General features: G+C 55.3%; 1 protein-coding gene across 1 annotated transcript; it reads right to left on the reverse strand.

Annotated features, from left to right (window-relative positions):
- Positions 1-376: 376 nt before the first annotated feature.
- On the reverse strand, positions 377-19977 carry RHOBTB2 (Rho related BTB domain containing 2). Its single transcript, XM_040626505.1, has 10 exons — positions 19335-19977; positions 15127-15328; positions 14321-14424; positions 13616-13801; positions 11937-12958; positions 11516-11634; positions 8807-8957; positions 5271-5359; positions 4381-4486; positions 377-3143 (listed from the first exon to the last, which is right to left on the reverse strand). Exons 2-10 carry the CDS (start codon positions 15316-15318, stop codon positions 2926-2928), a joined length of 2187 nt encoding a protein of 728 aa, XP_040482439.1. The 5' UTR covers positions 15319-15328; positions 19335-19977; the 3' UTR covers positions 377-2925.
- Between the last annotated feature and the right edge of the window lie 1768 nt (positions 19978-21745).

A 21745-nucleotide genomic window follows, 5' to 3' on the forward strand; every position in this document is an offset into this window, starting at 1 on the left:
TCCCACTTCCTTCCAGGGGTCCCCCCTTCCCCTGCCCGTTCCCTTTTTTGGGAAGACTCGAGGTTTCCTGCCTCCGCCGCCCCTTCCGCCCCTTCCTTGCCGGGCGCTTGTATCTTCAGGAGTCATGAATTTTTGCCAGTCAGCGTTCAGTTCACCCGAGCGCCCCTCCGCGGTGAGAGCCCAGCAGTGCTGGTCATGCTTACTCATTTAAGGTAAGCTGCGTCAGAGCACGAAGCTGATCCGGTCCCAGCGGACCTCGGACCTCAATAGGCACTTGGTGTTTCTTTGGTGATTGGTGTCCTTTCATGCTTCTCTCCAGTGGAAGTGCCACCTTTGAAGAGGTTGTTGGACATATCGAACAGTACAAGGCAGGCCATTAGGTACAAAATACTCATGTATTTATGAATTCATGACCAAATTAAATATGAAACCTTATATAAAAAGAGGTGTGTGTGTTTTTTCTCCCCCACCCTCCCACGCTCCTGTGAAGCAGCTTTGAGTGACACGAGTACAGGGGTGTGTTCTTGTGACTTGTCCTTCCCGTCTCCCTGGATTTCCAAATGCCAGGGTTTGGGGGGACTGGAATTCAGCCCCTTGTCCCTCCCTCCTCCTGCGAGGTTGCCAGCCCTGGCCTGGCTCCCTCACAGCCCCATAGGTGGAGTCTCTGGCTTGCACCTGGGCCTGCTGGGCACCCAGGCTGCAGCTAGGAAGGGGCAGTGGGTCCCTGAGGGGTGAGCCCACCCTGGTTGCTGGGGTGGTCCTGCGGCTCCTCTCGCACGGGTTCCCTGCACCTCCTGGCCACGCTGACTCTCTCCCTTTGGCCTTTCTGCGTCCTCATCGGCCGGCCACGCTGCTCAGCCCCTCATTCCACCTCCCCCTGGATTTTAGGTTTCTGCTCTCCCTCTCACCAGGAGTTCCCAGGAGACCCCACGGCCCCAGCTCTGGCTCCCTTCCCCAGAGCGAGGGTGCTGGGTGTAGAGCTGCACCCCCCTCGCGAGCTGCCTCCTGCCTTTGCCTGTTGGCTCCCTCAGCCTCGCCCTGAAGCCAAGGATGAGAACTCAGCAGGCAGGAGCACACGTCGGGCTTGCCAGCCGGCTACCCACCCCAGAGAAGGGGAGGCAGCTCTGGTCTTGAAGTCTGCGGCTCAGACAATGGGGGTGCAGCCACCCTAGACCTGCCTGGCCTGCCCCCTCCTGCTGCTTCTCTTGACGAGGACTTACCATCAATCTCTAGTCTCAGTACCACAAAACTGTTTCTGCGTTTGCTTGACCCCGGACCTAAAGCCAGGGTCTTGCTGGTGGAGCCCACCCCAGGGTTCCACCTGTCATCAGTGGACCTCTGGCTTTTAGGTCGCCATACGGTGTGGGGGGTGAAATATGGGTCAGGATCACAAAACCAGGACAGGTAAAATGTGGCCCAGCTTTCCCCATGGGGTTGCAAGCTGCTGTCTTACCCCCCACAATCCTCCAGTCTGGTCCCCCTCTTCCTGGGACTGACTGTGCTTTGCCCCTGCTCAAGTCTCCCCTTTTCTTCCTTCCCTTCCTTGCACCCCACCCCCCGAACCAGCACTAAGTGAGGTCATGTCCTGTGGTCCTTCATTACAGGGACTCCTATTCTCCAAGTCGGTGCCCTTTCCCCTGACCTTGGACCCCCAACACATTCACATCCTGGGAAGTCACTCTCTGAAGTCGAGGAGAAGAACTGATTCTCATGATGGGCAAAGCAGGGGTCCAATGCCACATTCAAGCCCTGAGACCCCCCTGCCCCCGCCCCCGAAGCGTCAATCCCCGCATGCTAACTCAGAACTCGTGCTGTCCTCAGAGCCGGCGAGCAGGGCCTGGGCATCCTCAGCCACAGCGGGTGACGAGTCCTTTCCCCACAGCCACCGGAATCAATCCTGCAGCCTACACTGCTGTCTCGTCAACACGGAGGCCCCTGTTTGTAAGCTATACAGGGTCTTTTTCTGCTATTTTTTTTCTTTGAAGGGATAGAGGCCAACATGTTTTTGTTGGTGGTGATTTTGCTGCTGTTTGGAGTTTTGTTTTGTTTGTTTTTTTGCTAATTTTGCCCCACTGTACTAACCAGAGGCAGGGGGAGGGGCCCAGAAGAGGACGGGGCTGCTGCGCCCAGACCCCCCCTCCTCCTTTCTCCTCTCCCCCTGTTCCAGCTATTTCCTTCGGTTCTCATCTCTGGATCTGCGTAGTGAAGGACGGGGAGGGAAAAGTTTCTCACTGCACCACGAGGCACTGCTCCTGGGCCCGGAGCTCTGGACAGGCTCTGCCCTCCTTGATCAGGCCTGGGAGGGAGGGATGCCCGTCAAGAGCAAGCCTTCCCACCGTGGCCTCCTGGCCTCCGCAGCTGCACCCCAGGATGTGGAAGCCTTGAGTTGGGTCTGAAGGCCTAATTTCTACCCTGACTTCTCCGGTGAGGATCTGAGTAGGCGCTGTGTGGAAGTGCCCACAAAACATCTGTCACCCTCAGGTCCATGGGTGGAAAGACGTGGCCAAGAGAGCAGGACCCTCCCTGTGCACAGCCACTCCCTGGGAGGGGGCTGCCTCCACAGACCGAGCCACACAGCCTCACGGCTGGGAGAGTCTCCCTAGGAAGCCAGCCTTCTCCGACCCAGAGTCAGATGCCAGAGTTCTCGGCACCTTCCCTGCTCCCCACCTCCCAGCAGCCATCTGCTTCCCGCCCTGCTCTGGAACGGGGGGCCCCCTGCAGGGGGTCCCTGTACTGATCCACAAGGCCCCCTCCTCCCCCCTACTCTCTTGCTGAGACGTGTCGGCTGGTGAGAAGAGCTCTGCCCTTAGGGTCCTGGTTACGTGGGTCCCCTTGTCCCTGGAAGGTGGAGGGGCGATGCAGAAGAGCAGGGGGCAAAGGCGAGTGGGGGAGACAGCAGCAGGGTCAGAAGAGGGTGGCAGCATCTCAGACCACAGCCGAGGAGGAAGATGGGGATGACGAGGAGGCCGCAGAAGAGGACGGTGAGGAGGGACTGTTCCAGAACAGCCACCGCCGCTTGGGCTGCCGTTTCAGGTGGAGATAATCCTCCTTCTCGCGCTCCTTCCGTGCCCGCTGGTAGTGATCTTCCTCCTTCAGGTACCAGACGGGCGGCCACCGGTGCTTCTCAAAATACTCCTGGTTTTCTGGAGCACAGCGCAGTAGGGCTTGGTTAGAGGGCGGGCAGGAGGAGGGGCACGAGGAGCACCGGGACGAGGAGGGGGTCCGGGGGCCGCCCGCCACCCCCATGCTACTGCCCTGGAGACCTGCCAGGGGCCTCCGTCCGGGGCACGCCCAGTGCCAGGGACCAGACCACCAGCCCTGCCTTCGGAGCCCTCTGTGCAGCTGCAGAACTTCTTTAAGAAAGTCAGCGCCAGCGCTGGGGAAAGGCACTTCCGCTCTGCTGGGCTCCATGACGCGGGGACAACCTAGTTGGGCCTCACCTGCGCTGGGAACGAACTGGGCTGGGATGGGGCGTGAGGAGGGAGAAGGGCAGCAAGGTGCTGGGCACGGCTGGGGCGGCAGCACAGACGGCTGGCAGAGTTGGCTCCTCAGGGAAGGGGAGGGAGGGCTGCAGGAGGACAGAGGGCCAGCCTGGAGGGAAGGCTAGGCTGAGGGGTTCGGACTGATTCTGGAAAGTGTGCCAGGTGTGGAAGGTTTGGACCAGGGCAGTGCTGCGGCTGGAGCTGTGTTTTTGAAAGAAAATGCCCGCAGGGTGTAAAGGAGGAGAGGGCAGGTGGGAGAAGGGCGGGTGCGGGATGACCTGGCACCGGGAGGAGGGGTGCCGCAGAGTGGCAGGAACTCGGGGGGCCACAACACCTGTCCTGGGAGCCCGTGTAGCTCCTGTTGGGCCGAAGGACTGGAGATACTAATTAAGCAGAGGTGATACCGCAGGGACCTCAGAGGACAGCTGGACCCGGGTGGTCCAAGCTGTGCCCATGTCTAGGTTGTGAAATCAATGTGGTGGGCCGTAAGCAGCATGAAAAACAACCGACATAGTTTCTATATGCGTACTGGCTCACAACAAAATATATTTCTTATCGTGGAGTCCTGTCTGAAAAATACCAACTCTGAAAAAAAAACCAACGAAGTCTGAAATACCAAAATACCCCCCTCCAAAACACCAGGTCTGAAAAATACCAGAAGTCCAACACACTTCTTTGTACTTGTGAGAAACAGAAGCCCCGAGAGGTCAAGTGAATTGCCTGAGGCCCCCAGCTGTCCTGCTCTTTTCCTGGGCTCCCCTCCGTGTGGCCGATACACCTTTGCCAGGTGCTCCCCCCACCCACAAGCTCAAGTTCAGCCCAAGGATCTCTGGCAGTTTTTGGACGCCCCGGGGTCAAGTCAGAGCTCTGGCCCGTTGGGCACGCGGGAGACGCTCACCTGGGGACATGGCCTTCATGTCTCGGGGGAACTTGCGGCACACGTTGTTGTAGTTGGTGCAGATGTGGTGAAGACACCAGTCGGCCAACTGGTAGGCACAGTGGAACTGGGGACACAGAGAAGAGCACCTACGCTGGAGCCCGGGGCGGGGTCCGCAGACACCTGTGGCAGTCTGCAGAGCCAAACGCTGGTGCAGACGGGCCAAGCCCTGCAGGTGTAACGAGCCCGTCTCGAGAGGCGAACCCACATGAAAGTGTGAGAAAACATTTCATCTGCTCCTTGGCGCCACCACCGCCACCGTCACGTCACCTCTGTCCTGCCCCCAGCACCCACAGAAATCCAGAGACGCGCGTGGCACCGTCCCCCTCCAAGGCCACCGCGGAGATGTCCTCCCCCGCCCGCCCAGGGCCAGAGGGGCCTATGGCCCCGCTTAGAGAGCCGACTTCCTGCTGTGTCCGCGAGCCTCGAAGCTGCAGCTTCACTTCCCACGCTGGCCTCTAGGGGCGGAACTCCTGCACGCGGAGGGCCGTGCGGGGGACTTCGCTTCCTTGCTTGGGAATAAGGAGGTGGGCAGCTCCTTCTAGATGAAGAGTCCTCGAGGACCTCAGGCACGCTGCAACCATGTGCACACGTGAGACTGGGCTTCCGTCCCCTGCCCTGTGGTCGGACGATGCCTCAGTCCCTGGCCGCCGCGGCCAGCCTCTCCTCTGGGCATGTCAGAGTGAACCCTCCGGCTCAGAGGACAACACGGCCCTGGCCAATCAGGGAACCAAGTCTAACAGCAGGCTCCCCTCCTACCCACCGCCTGCCAGCCTCCCTCAGTCACGGCCAACGGGCAGACAGAGCCCAGAGGAAGAATGCTGGAGAAAGTCCTTCCCCTGCCATCATACCTGAGCCAGCTCTAGGAACACGAGGACGTCCCCATCAATGTCCACCATCATCTGAGTGGCTTCCATCAGCCCGGTCACCGTGTACTGCTCTGTGACACACACAGTCAGGAGTCAGCTGAAGAACCACATGGACGGACGTGCACTCACTTACGCCCCTGGCAGGGACCCCCTGCAGCCAGAGGCAGAGAAGGGCCAGCGGCAAGTCCTAACAGGCCGGGAAAGGCCACACGCCAGTGAAGTCTGCTCCACCGGTGAGGAAACTGGGATCACAGCAAGACTTTCCAGCGGAGTGGGGATGGGAAGTGAAGGTGTATGTTAGTCAGAATCACGTCGGAGACGTGTTCCAACGACATCTGTTGCACCCAGGAGTCTGGTGCGTGTGGGGTGAAAGCCCGCAGCAGAACCGGCCATTGATGCTGACGGGAGAGGCTGGTCACTCTCAGGTTTGCTGAGAACTCGGAACTACAACTAGGGATTGAATCTAGTTGCTTGTGTTAACTGAAATTTCATAACAAACTGTGAACAAACCTTACATTTTATGTTAAGACATTTATATAAAAGAAGTAAGCACTCTTAATCCTGAAGTTTAACTGCATCAGTACAAACTCATGAGGTATTTTATCCTCATGGGGGCGCCTGGGGGGCTCAGTTCCTTAAGCATCCGACTCTTGATTTCGGCCCGGGTCATCATCTCAGGGTGGTGAGATCGAGCTCCACGTCAGGCTCCGCACGGGCATGGAGCCTGCTTAAGATTCTCTCTCTTCCTCTCCCTCTGTTCCTCCCCTACCCCTGCTCACGCTCTCTCTCTCCCGCTCTCTCCCTCTCAAACAAACAAACTTTAAAATCTAATTCCCAGCTCTAGAAAAAGACCTAGAAACAACAGCTAGAAACAATACAGTAGTAACGTGCATCCCTCGTGCTCAGATTATAGCCTTGAAATACCACGTCCAACTATAAGAAACAGACTTCTCAGAGAAATGGCCGATTCCAGGTCTGGGCCAAGAGTTGTACAAAATGAACCTGGAACACCTTGTCACTCCACGTAACCAGAAAGCTCACTCCGAGCCGACCTGAAGAGACTCTTGCTGGCAAAAGGTGCAGTGTGGTATTTCAGCTTCAATAAAGATAACTGTAGTTATTTGAAACCAATTGAGTGTGTTCGTAATAATATTTAAAAATAAAAACTAATCGGGCACCCGCAAAGGGTGATGGGAAACAAATTTATCTTGAAGACCGGTAAATAAAAGGGTACAACCAAGCATTCATCTGCCCTTCCTGTATGAACCACACCACTGGGCGAGCAGAGAAGGTCAGGGGAAGTTGCTCTCTTTTCCAAAGTATTCCGACAGACAAAGAAGGAACGATTGAATTGGAATATTATCATCTCACAACACCTCATAAATCAATGGATCCACGCAATGATACTCAGTGGCTGCTAACGTCACAAAAAGATCACAAAAAGAGACAAAGCTTCTTGATGAAAAACAGAAATGGAGCGCCTCGCTGGCTCAGTCGGTGGAGCGTGTGACCCTAGATCTCGGGGTTGTGAGTTCAAGCCCCATGCTGGATGTAGAGATTACTTCAAAATAAAATCTTAAAACAAAACAGGAATAACCCATGAAGTAGTTTTAGCAAAAGAAAGTTGAATATGAATCTGATCGAGCCCCTAGATCAATGGCCAATCAGTGAAAAATCTAGATTTTCTAGAACATCAGTGGGTTTTTTTCCAATAGATAAATTGCAAGGCAAAAAAAAATTTAATGAACAAGGAAGCTTTAGATTAGAAGAAATTTTTAAAAGGCATATAAAAAATAAGACCATGCTATCGTGTGTAAGGATGCACACACGGAAGACAAAAGTATGAAGAGCAAGAAGGGAGGCCAATAAAAAATACCCTAGAAAGGAGTGACAGGCAAAGCGTTACTCCTGAGGACGGGAATGGACCTGTGACTGGCAGGGACAGGCAGAGGGCTTCTGCGATGGCCAGCAAGGTGCTAGCTCTTGATATGAGTCCTTTGACCTTATAATAATTCATGAAGCTAAACATATGTTTCATGCATTTGTGCTCTATTGAACAATGAAAAAATTTTTAAGCCTGAATTAATAACTTCATAGAAAGCCTATCTCCCAAAACATAGAGCACCACCAATCGTGCCATGCTTGACATTTCCCGCTGATCCTTGACAAGACACGTGCACGACGCACGTCTGTATGCTTTGTAGTGCATGTGGACCGTTCCCCAGGAAAAGTCACTTAGTGGGTATTTTCTAGAAGCCTCTCCATGCAACTGTGCAGTTTAACATTTGTAACGGCTGACTTATTTCTGATCGCCCACCATGATGAAGCAAACTTACAGAAACATCTTTATACATATTTTGGAGATAGTCTTTCAAAAGTTGAATTACTCGGTCTAAGAGTTTGGAAGTTACCTATGCTCTGTGAAGACCACACCACTTTCCACTTTCCACGGCAGCTATGGTGGACAGCCTGTTTCAGCTGTGATCTTTAGAAGCCTCTCTCTTTCTTCCCACCTTAAAGCCCTCTGTGTTTCCAACTAGGAGGGTCCCTGGACTCTCTCTGTAGGCTCAGCACTTAACAAATTCTGATCAATGATTTCTTCCTTCTTCCTATGACCAAGCCCCATCCTATAACTAATTTCTCATCATGGTTTTGCTTTTCCTCCTGTACGAGTCCCCGTCTTGAGCACCGGTCCAGTGCCCCGGCAGCTCCGATGCCAGGTCCTTCCCTGAATCTCCACTCAATATCTAAGGCCCTGCTTTCTGCCCCCGGACCTGCCCAAGAACACGGACGCTGATAGCAACAGCAGCAAGGTGCCAACGCCAACACAACGCACATAGCAATTCCAACAGCCAGCATCACCCTCTTCATCCAGGTGGCCCCAGACTCCCTTCATCCGGATAGCACCGCTCCTCTTCTCCAACCCCTCGACCCCCTCCCCCATCCCCATTGCCTGCTGCTCGGTTTCCCTGCGGCCTCGGGCCCTGCTCCATGCCAAGGGCCTCTGTGATGGGTTCATTCTAAAAGCTGAGCTCCAGCTCTCACGGGCTTTCCAAGGAACTAGGGGTGGAGGTCAATGTTTATTGTCTGTTTCTGGAAGAAAGAGAAAGTGAAGATGGAAGAGGAGGAGGAGGAAGAAAAGAAAGAAAGAATGCGGCAGAGGAGGAGGAAAAGAACCAAAGGGGAGCAATGAGGAATGGTGTTCTATTCCTCTTGACTTAGTTGCCCCGCTGAGGCGAAGCTGATGGAACACCAGGCGCTGTCATCTACTGGAGACCCCTCGGTTGGGCCCGAAACCCTTTGTGGAGAGCCGACCATGTGACACCATCAAGCACGTCTCTCACACGTGCTGCTTTATATCCACGTCCTCCCCAAACCCCAGGACACAGCGACACATTTCACTTTATGTAAACGCAGTCCCTTGGTGCTCACAGCCTGTCCCCTGGGGGGATGCAGATGAGAGAAGAAATCAGGCTGGGGGGGGGGGTCCCTGTCTTCTCCCCCAGGGGCCCGGGTACCTGTGAGGGCAACCAAGTGCGGCAGGCACAGGCGGTTGGCCAGGATGATGAGCTTCATGTCGTCCAGGTCGGGACTGGAGGTGAACGTGCCCGTGTACAGGTACTCCAGCACTGCCCTCATGCAGCTCTTGCTCGTGTGAGGAAACACCACCTGCGGGGCAAGGAGACAGAAGGCCTCAGGGAGGCCCAGCTTTCCAGAAGGAGGAGCTCGGGTCGGGAAACTCTAAAGGCCCCGGCTTTCTGCTGGCTCCACCGGACGGGCAGCCACCCCTGAGCCGCCCCTGTGCCAGCTCCGACGGCCCCCCAGGGCCTGTCTCCCGGAGCAGAAGCCCGTACGGAGCCCGTGTGCTGACCACACCCGTGAGCAGCGCTCTGACAGTTTCAAAGAACCTGGGTTCAGGGCACCTGGGTGGCTCAGTCGGTTGAGTGTCAGACTCTCAAGATCGGCTGAGGTCACGATCTCAGGGTCATGAGATCGAGCCCTACACTGGGGCTCCGCACTCAGTGGGGAGTGTGCTGGAGACTCTCTCTCTCCCATTCCCTCTGCTTCTCCCCATGTTCACACATCTGCACTCTCTCTCTCTCTAAAATAAATAAATAAATCTTTAATTAATAAAAAAAGAAAAGAACCTGGATTCCCACTTGCATGCTTCCAAAGCCATGCTGTCTTGGAAGATGTTTGAAGGAGTCCTTCCTGCCACCTGAACCCACACCCCGGCCCCACCTGGCCTTGCCGAGGTCAGTGCAAGTGGGGTACGAAAGAGCAAAGCCAACACCAGCTGACTTCTCACTGGCTGCCTGAAGCTGCTGCTTTGGGGCCCTGGGATCTCTTGAGGGCTGTGCTGCAACAAAAACTGCTTTCTCATTAGACACAAGTCTCTCCGGGCTGCATGGGAGCCATCTGGAGCTTTACGCTGCTTCTATGGTACCGAGAAGTGCCTTGGGCGGGCCGGCCCCTGGGGCTCTCAGAAGCGCCTCGTCTCACACTCACGGAGGCCAATCCCACTCATGCTTCAAGGATCGGAGACCAGCTCACAGCTCAACCCCTCCACTTAGCCTTCCGGAAGGACCTCCTTCCCAGAAATCTTAAGAAACTGTTATTCTTTGTCACAGGATGCTATCCTGTGTCGTTCATAGTCCTATCTTTCCCTCAAGTGTTTGGTGAGCTCTTACTAAGGGACCAGGATGGAGCGGGGCTGGGGAGAGGTGGGGAGGAAAGAAATTCCAGACCAGGCGAGAAAACAGCGTGCGGACCCTCAGAACCTCAAGCAGTTGCACAAAGCTGTACCTTGTTAACTGTGACAGCTAGCGGTATGGGAATTCAAGGAAAAGAGAGAATACCGAGGGCCTCAGCCTGGGCTACTCTGCTCAGCTGTGAGAAAGGAAAGGAGAGAACAGACTTAAGAGACTATTTCTAAGGATACACTGATAGGCCCCTTACAACTCTGTGTTTCCGCTTTCGGTTCCTGAGAAAGTGGCTGAAACAGTGACGAGACAGTCGGTCGGAGCAGTGCTGCTTAGAGGGAAAGGTGATTATACAAAGCATTTTTTATTGTCTGTGTTCTGCTCCTTTGGCATCTGGGGCCTTGCTGACCCCAGCGGGGTTGCCCCTCCCACGGCTTGTAAAGGAGGCGGTCAGCATGCCTTTCACGTGCAAATCAACTAATCCCATGTCCACACCCCAACCACCTCCTTTATCAGGCTCACTCTCTCAGCCACTCTCTCCTGCCCTTGCCACCCTAAGGCCAGGTACCGCTTGACTTGGGACAGCCCCAAAGCCTGCTGAAATTATTCAGACTAGCCAGTCCTAAGCCTGCTCCCCCTGCCTCACCCATTCCTTCCCACAGAAACTACAGCGAAGGCTCTTGTTCGCTGTTCCCTTCACTCCCTTTGCCTCCAGACGGACCCTGGTGCTTCCCTGTGTGGCCCCCTGTGCCAGGCATGCCCCCTCCTACAGACACCTGGGAGTATAAAAATCTCTCTGTCCAGGGGCGCCTGGGTGGCTCAGTTGTTAAGCATCTGTCTTCGGCTCAGGGCGTGATACAGGTGTTCTGGGATCAAGCCCCACATCAGGCTCCTCCTCTGGGAGCCTGCTTCTTCCTCTCCCACTCCCCCTGCTTGTGTTCCCTCTCTCGCTGGCTGTCTCTCTCTCTCTCTCTGTCAAATAAATAAATAAATAAAATTAAAAAAAACAACTCTCTGTCCAATGGCAACTTTCTCCTGGTCCGTGGGCTTCACCATACCTAAGTAATGGTAAGACATACATTTAAAACAGTGATGGATTCATGTTGGCACACACTGAATTTTTTCCACTTGGCTCACATGTGTTAGGGAGAAAGCAAGGTACAACGTATAGAGCCAAGGAATCGAAGTCTTGAGTTCAAGTCCAAACCTCTCCTTTCTACTTATATAACTTTGCACCAGGCACTTAACTTCCCGGGGCCTCACTTTCCTTATACAGTGGGAACACGATGCCAAGTGTAGGAGTTGTGTGTGAGGTGAGATAGGCGATAATATATCAAAAGTGCTTTCTACACCATAAAGGGAAGACATCACTATAATTCCCTGTCTTGAAATATCATAAGATCCTTGGCTATGGGAGCCATCTCGCAGTCAGTGCTGAAGGAAGTCCCAGTAAATGGCAGATGCCTCAGGTGGGGAGGGTGGAAGTCTCTCTCTCCTTCCCACCTATTCCCCTCCTAGCCTTACCTCCCTGGTGGAACTCTCCACAAATGGCCCCCCAAACATGGCGGCCATCCAGTCACAGCTGGAAATCAACAGGGGCTTATGGGCGCTGATGGTGCCATCATCCAGGATGAAGGTCACATCTGTCCGGGAGGAGAAGAGGTATCACGTGAGGATGTGGTGAAAGAATGTGGGAGAACCCACCCCAAAGATCAACACTGTGCCCAGACAACCCACTTTCTTCTGAAGCCACTGCTGTAGAGAGCTACATGACCAAGTTCTCGGGCTTGGGTACTAGGCTTCGGGAGCAGAGCCACCGCATCTCCAGGACATCAGCAGCTGAGATGACTCAGAACGCTAATCGGACCAACCCGGACTCTTCAGAAGGCTAATTGGAGGGAAGTCCCCTGCCCTCTGGCAGTCAGCTCCTAAGCACAATCCATACCTGAGAAGGTGCCTTTTGCCAAGCACTCCTTCACCCGGTTGGTCCGGCGGACGTGGAAGGCCTTAGTGATCTCTTGGTTCATGAAGGCCTCGTTGTTGAGAATGTTGGCCACCATCATGCGCAGATCAAAGACCTCAAGCAGTTCAGCAATGTGGGCGATGTGCATGAGGTCCCGCTCGTTCTCATCCAGCTCCCCAGTGTACAGGTACTTGAGAACAGCCCGGAAGGGCCCCGGCTGGATGGAGTTGTCCATTTTCACCACCACCATCAGCCGGGATTTGTAGGTCAGAGGATCTTCTGCCATTTCTTCTTGGATGCTCACAAAAGCTCGGCTCCAGGAAGACAGTACTCGACCCCTCCCGGGCAGATACCCTGTTCCATTGCCCCGTAAGATCCCGTCGCTGGTGGAGGCACGGAGCCCAGCAGGACCCGAGCCCCCGCCCTCCTCCACGCTCTCGCACACGTCAAAGCTGGCCGCCCGCAGCAGGAAGTCCCGGCCGTGGTGGTGGTGGTGGTGGTGATGGTGGTGGTGATCAGGGTGAGCCCGGTGGTCCTCTGGGCGGGGGCCCCCTGGCCCCGAGGGGCCCCCCAGCTCCCCCTCACTCAGGTCCATGAGGAACAAGTCATAGAACTTGGAGGAGGAGGTGGAGAGGTAGATCTTGTGGGCAAAGATGCGCACCCGCTCCTGCAGCACCAGTATGACATCCGCACACAGCGGGTCCTCCAGGAGGTGGGCGGGGCACTCCTCGCTGCTGGAGGGGGGGTCGGGCACCACGATGATGGGGGGAGGCGGCTTGGGAGGCAAGAAGGGCGCCTGCAGCAGAGGCCGCTGTACATTACGGAGGTGGGATTTCCAGAACTGCAGGTGTCGGCGGGAAATGAGCGCTGCGCGGATGGCATTGTCAAAGACGTCTTTGATGCCAAACTGGGCCACCACGCTGGTCTCGTAGTAGGGGATGCCCAGCTCCTTGGCCACCTCCCGACCCTTCTCTGGGGGAAGGATCTCGTTGGGCTTGATGGGCCTGGTAGATTCAAGAAGGAAAACAAAACATGTGGGTGGGGGAGGAGGGCAGGGAGAGGCAGCTCTCCAGAGCCTGCCTGTTCCCCAGAGGACTGGGGCAGGGGTGGTGTTTCTGCTCAGGATCTGTCTCTGTCTGACTCCTGCCCTTTCTTCTCTGTCTAGTCAATTCTTACCAGTTCTTCAAGGCCCGCTACCAATCCCCTCTTCTTGTAGGAAGCCTTCTGTATTTATGCCAGCCCCCCGCCTTCCCCACCTCAAAGCAGTGGCAGCACCAACCACCTCTCTGGCAATTAGCATGCAATGTTCCACGCTGGTTTTTAACATGGCCATATATGGAGTTCATCTCCCAGCATGATCATAAGCCCCTTCCCGCAAAGACTACCTCGTTTTCTCCTTCCCTCCCATGGTGCTTAGCCCAGGATGGCCCACACAGGGTATAACGGATATGTGGATGCATGGATGGATGACTGAACAAATGAACAAATGAATGAACGGGCATTCTCTATTCTCTTTGCCCCCCCGCCCCTGCATGGCTTGCTTCAAATGGAGGGTAGGGATGAGGCCAAGTGGATTCCCTCGGGGCTGAACAGGGAGCCATGGATATGCACCCCTCCCTCGATCTTCCTCCTCCCCCCTCCCTAGCACCAGCACCCCCTACCTAGCCAAGGGTCGCCTGGCCCTATTGACAGCCTCCAGGTCAGCATAGCGCAGGTCCAGCTGGCAGCCCACCAAGATGACAGGTGCTCGGGGGCAGAAGTGCTTGATCTCTGGGTACCACATGGTCTTGACATGGTGGAGGGAATTGGGGTTGGCAATGGAGAAGCACAGAACCACCACATCGGATCTGGGGGTGGGAGAGTGAGGTTATAGGCAGGGAAAGCTACTGGTAGGTTACTGTCCCTGGAACAAGGGAGAACACACATACCCACCCCAAACTACACTACATCCCACGTCTGTCATATGCATCTGCTCCATGACCTTGCGCAGAATGTGTAATAATAGGACCTCTAATTTATATACCTCTAATTTAGCATTTTAGAGCTTTCGAAAACTCTCGTTTTGACCTCATGGCTATCTTATGGGTTAGAAATTACCATTGTACAATCCGTGGCTGAGGAGAATCAATTCAGAACAGTTCCCCTAATTGTGCATAGTCACAGAGCTGATAGGTAGCAGGGCTGAGACTCCTGACTCCAAACCCGGCTCCTTCCACTGCCCCAGGCTGCCTCCCCTGTGAGGGTCGGCCATGCTGTTCTCTCTGTTCCCTCCTCCCAGCTGAAATTTCAGAGCATTGTTGTTCCTTGGGAAGGCAGGGAAAACCTACCCACCCGGCTTCCTGCAGCCAACCAGAGGCCTTACCTACCTCCCATAAGCAAAGCGACGGTCTTTGTGGTGGTCTCCAAAGGTGTCCCAGAGGCGGAGGGAGACGCTGACATCATCTACCACATCTCTGGAGCGTTCCAGCACCTGTAGGGTGTGGGGGGGTTCGAAGAGGAGTGGGAATCAAGGGCAATGGTTCTAGGGGCCTCTGCATGCCAGTTCAGGGTGGCGCCAACTCATCCCCGAGGGTCCCAGACAGCATGGGGGTAGAGGGACAGAGCTGGCTAGGGTCCTGGCAGCCCCCTCCATGTGCTGTGCACAGCACTTTATCTGGGTGCCATCTCTGCATGCCAACAGCAAGAGTGGGCTCTAAGCCGGCTGGAAGGGAAGAGCCTCTCAGAGGGTAGACTGTCCTGGGGTGGAAGGGATCTCAGCGAGCCTGCCCTGTTCCCAGCCTCGCCTGCACATTACAAGCCTCTGTTTTTGGTATTGGCCGACAGCTTCTTTTTTCCTCTCTGCCCTCATCTCTCCAACAACCCCCTTCACCACAGTGCTCCCCATTACTGGGGGCTGTGACTGCATGAGATGCTGTGTCCCAGGCAAAGCTTGGGTCTCAGGCACCAGCTCGGCCATGCCAAACACAAACGGTTAAGCATCCCTCCCCTGGGGTGGGCTTCCGTCAGCCCTCTCTCCTGGGGCTCCTTCCTCTTTAGCTGCCCCCGCGCCATGCCCAGGGGCCTCCATGAGCTTGGCACAGGCCGGGCCGTGTTTGGAGACACTGCGCTCCGGCTTAGGAAGAAGCCCGAATCCATGGGGTGGACCCCCAGCCGAGCGGCCGTGCAGCCTTACCTCCTGGCACACCCGATACTGGTCGATGGCCCAAACCGTGGGCACATGGGTGGCGAGCAGCTGGTACTGGGTGAGGGTGGCATTGCAGGCCCGTGCACAAATGAGCCTGGTCTTGCCCACCGCGTTGTCTCCCACCACAACGCACTTGATGGTCTCTACGTTTGGCCTTTCATAATCCATGTCAGAATCCATTAATTGGGACCTGAGGGAGAGGAGCGTGGTGGTCAAGGTGGCTCCGCACGCCGGCTCCCTGAGGGCCAGGGCCAGCAGCTCTCCGCAGCTGGGACTGGCCCCTCTACCAGCATCTGAGTGGAGAGGGGGCGAAGGGAGTGGGCAGCTTTCTGGATGATCGTTCTGTGGGGCCTGAGAAGCTGGGGGCCCACTCAGGCTGCAAGGAGCTGCGGCACCACGAATGCCGCTTGTCTGCCTCCTGTTGCCACCATCCTCCCGCTGGGCTTCTGGCTGGGGGAGGCCTGTGAGAGACCCCACGGCAGAACCCACCCCAGGCCTGGCCCCACTCTCCCAGGAAGAGGAGAGTCCACCTGGGAAGCGCACTCCTCATCCAGGCTCTCCTCCTCTGGGCAACAGAACAACAAACAGCTGAGAGAGGCAGAGTCCTGGCCAGGTCCCCACCCCTTCCCAGCATGCCGGAGGGCAGGGCCACTTTAAAATTTAATGGACTCGTCAGAGCTGGGTGGCCGCTCTCCTGTCCTCCATCTTTGCCTCCCTCCCTTGCTCCCTGGTGGTGGATTTTCAAGCCCTGGCTTGCCTATGGCCACCCTTCAATGCTAGCCCCCAGCCTCCTTCAGCGAGATGCCAGAATTTTTCCTCCCAGTCCCTCTGGAGGCACCTGAACAGCCCATGGGCCACCTCCTCCCCTCCTCTGAGCCTGTCACGTTACCTGTATGGCTCACTCAGCTGCAGGCCCAGTTTTGAGATGGCAGTGGAGACAAACACGGGCCTGTGACTCCACTCCAAGGCCAATGGGCCTTACCGCCCTGCTCCAACAGGCCCTCTAAGCATCCTGCATGCAGCCTCAGGGAGAGTGAGATACGCCCCCTTGCGTACTTCCCATTCCTAGGGAGGAGGATTCTCAGGCTGGAAGCCCCCTGACCCCTGGCGCTCCTGTAAGGCTGCTGGGGGAAGCAGAGGGTCAGAAACTTGGGCCTGAATTTCTGCACAAATGCTTGCCTCAGTTTCCTTCTGTGCTGAACAGAGGGAGTGCCTTGTCCACCCACAGACGGGGATTAACAAACAGATGGCCCTTCTGTAGTGGAAATGTCATGTCAATGTTTAAAAAGCTGTCACCAGGAAGGGACCCTCAGCTTGAGGGCAAGGGTGCTTTCAGTGGCAGTGTCCCAGCGGCAGTTACTCTCCTGAAAGGGTTGAGGAGAGGAGCGTGGGGTAAGTCCAAGGCAGACATTGTTAGGGAACCTGGTTTCACCTAGGTCACTGGCCTGCTCCCACTCACATTCCCTGTGCGCAGGAAGTCAGCTGGGGGCTGCAGCAGCCTGCAGGACTCCTTCCTAGGCCAAGGAAGGTTGAGCTCCTAAGTGTCCTGGAGGCAGTCCAGGCGCCCTCACCGCTGAGCCAGCCAGCCAGAGAGCCAGGCCACCAGCCCCAACAGAGCAGCTCCCTTCCTGCCGGGCAGTAACTGGATGCCAGCATGCAGGAGTGCAGAACTGACACATCCGAGTAACGATGGCAACTGGCATTTGCGCGAGTAGATACATCCCAGCAGCCTAAGCAAAAAGTGCAGCAAGGACTTTTCAATGAGACGAGCACCTCCTTCCTCTTGGAATTCTATAGGATCTGAACTCGAAACAACAATGGGTCTCCACGCAGCCCCTCCCTGGTCTCCAGAGCAACTGTCTGCAAGATACCCCCTGCCTCCGCCACCCTCCTCACCCTCCCCAGTGGGGCAGCCATCGTCCTAACCACCATCTTGCCTCCTCCCCTGAGCTGAGGACCAGGAGCCCCACTTTGATGGTTCCTGGTCTCAGTCAGGCAACTGGGAAGGAATCGCCTGGGCTGTGGTTTCTGCTCTATAGCTGAAGAACAAAACAGACTCCCAAATAGAATATGTATAGCTGGAGGAGAAAGACTACAAAACCCACCTGCCAGCAGAACTTCTTTCTCAAATTTAGATTCGAATGGCCTGTGGGTGTGGAAGCAGAAGGGGGGATGAGGAGGCACGGACGAGGGGCATCAGTTCTTAAACCCAGGAGCATCTGGACAGTGAGGAGGATGCCAGAACACCAGTAGAGCAACACTGGTGCGAATTCAGGGAGTTTATAGTTAAAATACACCTGCACACCTCATGCACCTCTCTAAGTAGGGGACAGCCAACCAACAAGTAGGAAGGCCACCGGGAGTTTAGACAGCAGCCCTGCTGGGTGCTCCTCTGGCTGAACAGCCCCTCCCCATCCACTCTTCAGCCGCTCCCGCAGCCTTCCCCTGCTTGTCCTTGGACTTCCTCCCTATTTTTCTCATTCTCACCCACTCCACCCCTGTCCCAACCGCCTGACTTCAGATCTAGGAAACTTCGTGTCTAGGAAAGGGCAAATCTCTTTGCTTCTCTGGCCATCAGTCTGCCCTTCTGGAAAATGGGTATGAGAGCTTCGGAAGAAAGTTTCCCGAATCTTGGTGAATTTGTGCCAAGAGAGCCTGGGTGGAAAGGAGGTATTTGTCTTCTTATGTAATCTGGTATTATATAATGCTAGATTACACATCTATATATGTAATTCTATCTCTCTTTAAGATACAGACTGGCCCAATTAAGCCAGCAGGCAAAACTCTTTAGCCGAATCAGGCCTGTCTTAAACAGGGATCCTGTACCGGAGATAGCGTGCCAAAGCCAGCGGTAATATGATTTTTGCTCTAGAATATTGCTACTTTACTGTATCATTGCTGATGTATGATGATACAACCCACTCAATGAGCTTCTCAACTTCCCCTTCCCTTCTGGCACTCTCTCCTTCAATGACTCTAGACTTTTCCGCACAATTGCCTCATCCTCATTCCTTCTGAGCCTCTAGACAAACCTCCACAGACTATGGCTTCCTTGCCCTCCTGCCCTGGGTATCACAATCTCCAATTCATTCCTCTCCTTCAGTGATCTCGGAGTCACATAGATGCTCGCTCCCCACCCCGGCCCGTGATCCCTGTCCCCTTCTCCACAATCAGCCTCCTGCCCGCTGCTCCCCCAGCTCTGTGTACTCAAGCCAGGCCAAAGGCAAGGTGCGCTCAGATTAGCTACAACCCTCACCGGGTAACAGTGCCACCCCCACACCCTACACACACTCTTTGCAGAGCCCAGAAAAGCCCCCTTTTCCCTCCCACAGCTGATAGGAGGCTTGTTCATCTGTGGCTGCCCTAGTCTGGTTGTCAAGGAAACGACAGAATCTCCCTGGGAGCCTGGTTTGTCTCCTAGCAACCAATATCCCACATCCTGCATCTTACAAAATGCAAAAGGGAGGTATATCCTCAAAATGAAGGTAAAAATTGCGGAGGATAGAGAGGAAGGGAGAATCGGAAAGAGAAGCCCAGAGAGGGTGGCTTTTCACCGAGGTTGCTGACATTGTAATATTGGGGAGGCGGGGAGATGAAGCCCTCCTGCAGATCCAGTGGACAGCAAGGCTCAAAGGGATCGTGAATGATCATATTAACAAAAAATGCAAACCTAAACACACACAAAAAACCTTCTCAAACATCAACAAACAACGCTAAGCATTTCTCCCATAGTTTGCCAGAACTCTGATGCACAGACTGCAATGGAGTTGGGCTGAAAGAAATATCTCCGGAACGGCGAGCAAAAACATCCAAATTCCATTGTTTTTTAACAGAAACATTTCCACCACTCTGGACCTTTATTCCTGACACGCTGCTCTGCACACACACACACACACACACACACACGCACACTAAAAATAATTTTTTTAAAAACGGGGAAAGAGGAAGGCCACGACACGCCAAGGTAATCAAGTCATTTTCCTTCCCGAGAAAAACCCGGAAAAGATTAGTCCCCGCCCCCTGAGACCCCAGCAGCCAAAGCCATAGCCAAGGGGAGAGGGAGTGCCGGGGGCGGGGGGGAGGGGGAAACGTTCAGAAGGGGCGCAGATAGGGCCGGGGAGGGCACAGGAGGGCGAAGCGGCGCGTTTCCAGGCAGCTTACAACACGGCCATAATAGAAATTAATCATTTACTTACACCACTACATGTGACGGGGTAATTTCTAGTGTAAGGAACACATCTCTTCCTGCTAAGCACGCTCATTTTAGTGAAATGTCTGGGGTCACTCCGAGCGTGCAAGTTAGGACGATGCCGGCGCCGCCGCGCTGCTGCTGCCGCCGCCGCCGCTGCCGCTGCCGCTGCTGCTGCCGCTACAGGCTCCGGGCCCGGGTCGCGCTAGATCAGAAACTCTGACAGAGCAGCCCAGGCCGGACGGCGGGCCGGGAGCGGCCGCGCGCGCGGCACTGCAGCCATTGCCTCTTCCGGATCAGCATCTCCCCGCGCCCCGGGCGCCCAGTGTCATGGAGGCACGCTGGAGTGGGCTGCGCACGGCCGCCCAGACCTCGGGCGTCTGGGCCGCGCCGCCGCCGCGGGTCCTCTGGCTGCGGAGGCTGGAGGCGACGCACCGTTGAGGAGGAGAGGGGCGAGGCCGCTGCCGCTACGCGCCCGGCCGCTCCCAAGGCGCGGCCGCGAAGACGCCTAGCGCCGCAGTCCCGGGGACCGCTCGCGACCTCCTTTTTTCATTCACAAAAAAAGGAAAGGGGAAAAAAAAAGAAAGAAAGGGAGGAAGAACGGGGGGGAAAAAATCGCACCTAGGACTGCTGCCGTGACAGGCTCCGCCCACCGCGGAGCTCCGTTGGTGGAAAGGGGTCTGGGGGCGGGGGAGGGGCGGGGAAAGAAGGGGATTGGGCGACCGGCGGTCCCGCCCCCTGCCCCGCCCCACGGCGCCGCTCACTCCCTCCCGCCCTCCCTCCCTTCCCCCGCCCGGAGGGAAGAGGCTGGGGGGGTCTCGGCTCACCACCAATGGCGGTCTCGTCCCTCCACCTGGCAAGGCGCAAAACCTCGCTGGACTCCCACAGGGTTTTCCCCTTTCCTCCGGGAGGCTGAGAAAGAACTCTGAGCCGCATCTTAGCCCTGGAGGGGATACGAATTCGGGGAGGGTAACTTGACACATTTTCCTTGTCTCTTAAATCCAGGCCTCCACCCCTGGCCCATGGAGGGAGAAACGCAGCCTTTCTACACAGGCCCTGCTCTGACTTGAGAGTTTTCCTGGCACCTGAGGGCCTGCCTTCCTTGATCACCAGCCATTCAGCTACAGCCTGTGCCTCCCCCGGCCGTGTCCCATGAGTTTCCGAGTGGGTCACTGTATCACCTGTACCTTTTCCCATCTAGGCCTTCTCCCCCTCCCTCCCTCTTCAGCAGTCTCTGCTTCCATCCCATGCCCATCCTATTGCCACCTGGAGTTTACCAATAACTTCTGACCTCTTAAAAGAAATGCCATGAAGACACTAGCCGTGAAGACACTTTTGGGCTCTCTCTCTGGATTTACTCCTCTGTAAAACAAAGAGGTTATAAGGGATGACATTTGTAATATGAGCAGTCCTCGAAGGAAGTTTCCATGTTCAAAGCTCGTTTGATTCTGATGATCTTGACTACTGGTAATTACAGTAGCCAGCTCAGTCTGGTTTTATCCATCTTGTCAATTACCTCTGGACAATTTTTTAAGTCCAGACTGACATGCCTCCCACCTAACCCCCTCAGGCTTGTGCTCTGAGAATGCAAATCCAGTTTAATACTAGTTTATGCAAAAATATGATTAGGAAGAGAAATCCTGCCCCAAAAAAGCCAAATAAAAACGAATTTTGTATTCTCTGAAGTATGCCTTCCACCTATGAATGCATACAGTTGGAAGTTGCCCATTAAGGTATTTGTGATAAATGTGCTTTCTGGCCTGGTCCATGTTCAGTAAGTGTCTGATTGGTGGTGGGTGCTCCCCCCACCTCCTTCTGAACCTAGCCAGAGCTGGAGAAGAGGTTAGAGATGACTGAGTGTGCCACTTCATCCTGCTGGTTAGGATTCGGTCTCCGCAAGAACAGAAAGTATTGGTTTGAATACATGCATGGGAAAGAAACTAAAACACGAGCAGGTGTGTTCTTCCCACATGTTTGGTGTTGAGGAGCCTCAGCCCATCCTCTGTGTGCTAGAGGTCACTGCCCCAAAGGGAACCATACATGACATCTCTGCATGGGGCCACAGGAGGCCACGGCCTCTCCCACTGATACCCAGTGGCCCCCATCCAGCTCCAGAACACCAGCCTGTCAGCTTCACCTTTCACGCATCCCAGCAGCAGGGATGTCCCCAGTACGTCACAGAGCAGGAGAACAGAATTGCCCTGTGCCCCAAATCATGGGGCTTCCAGATCTGCCTCTGTGGAGGCTTCGGAGACAGAGTCAGCTCAGCCTGCGAACCTCACTACCCAACCAGGCTGCACTGCTGGGGTTCGAAGGGGTAAGGTTGGCCAAATGAAGTTGCACCGCCTGCTCACATTGGGCAAACCATCTCTGGCAGAGCCAGGTGCTCTGCTGGGGGACAACGCCTTCATTCCCAGA

Source organism: Ursus maritimus, unplaced genomic scaffold (assembly GCF_017311325.1).
Source record: "Ursus maritimus isolate PB19 unplaced genomic scaffold, ASM1731132v1 scaffold_11, whole genome shotgun sequence".
In the NCBI taxonomy this organism is placed as follows: Eukaryota; Metazoa; Chordata; class Mammalia; order Carnivora; family Ursidae; genus Ursus; species Ursus maritimus.

Coding starts and splice junctions, on each gene's coding strand:
- RHOBTB2 (XM_040626505.1), bottom strand. CDS start 15,318: ATGGATTCTGACATGGATTATGAAAGGCCAAACGTAGAGACCATCAAG. Junction 13,802..14,320: donor CGTCGCTTTGCTTATGGGAG/GTAGGTAAGGCC, acceptor TCCCACCCCCAG/ATCCGATGTGGTGGTTCTGT. Junction 11,635..11,936: donor GGCAAAAGGCACCTTCTCAG/GTATGGATTGTG, acceptor CCTCCCGGACAG/ATGTGACCTTCATCCTGGAT.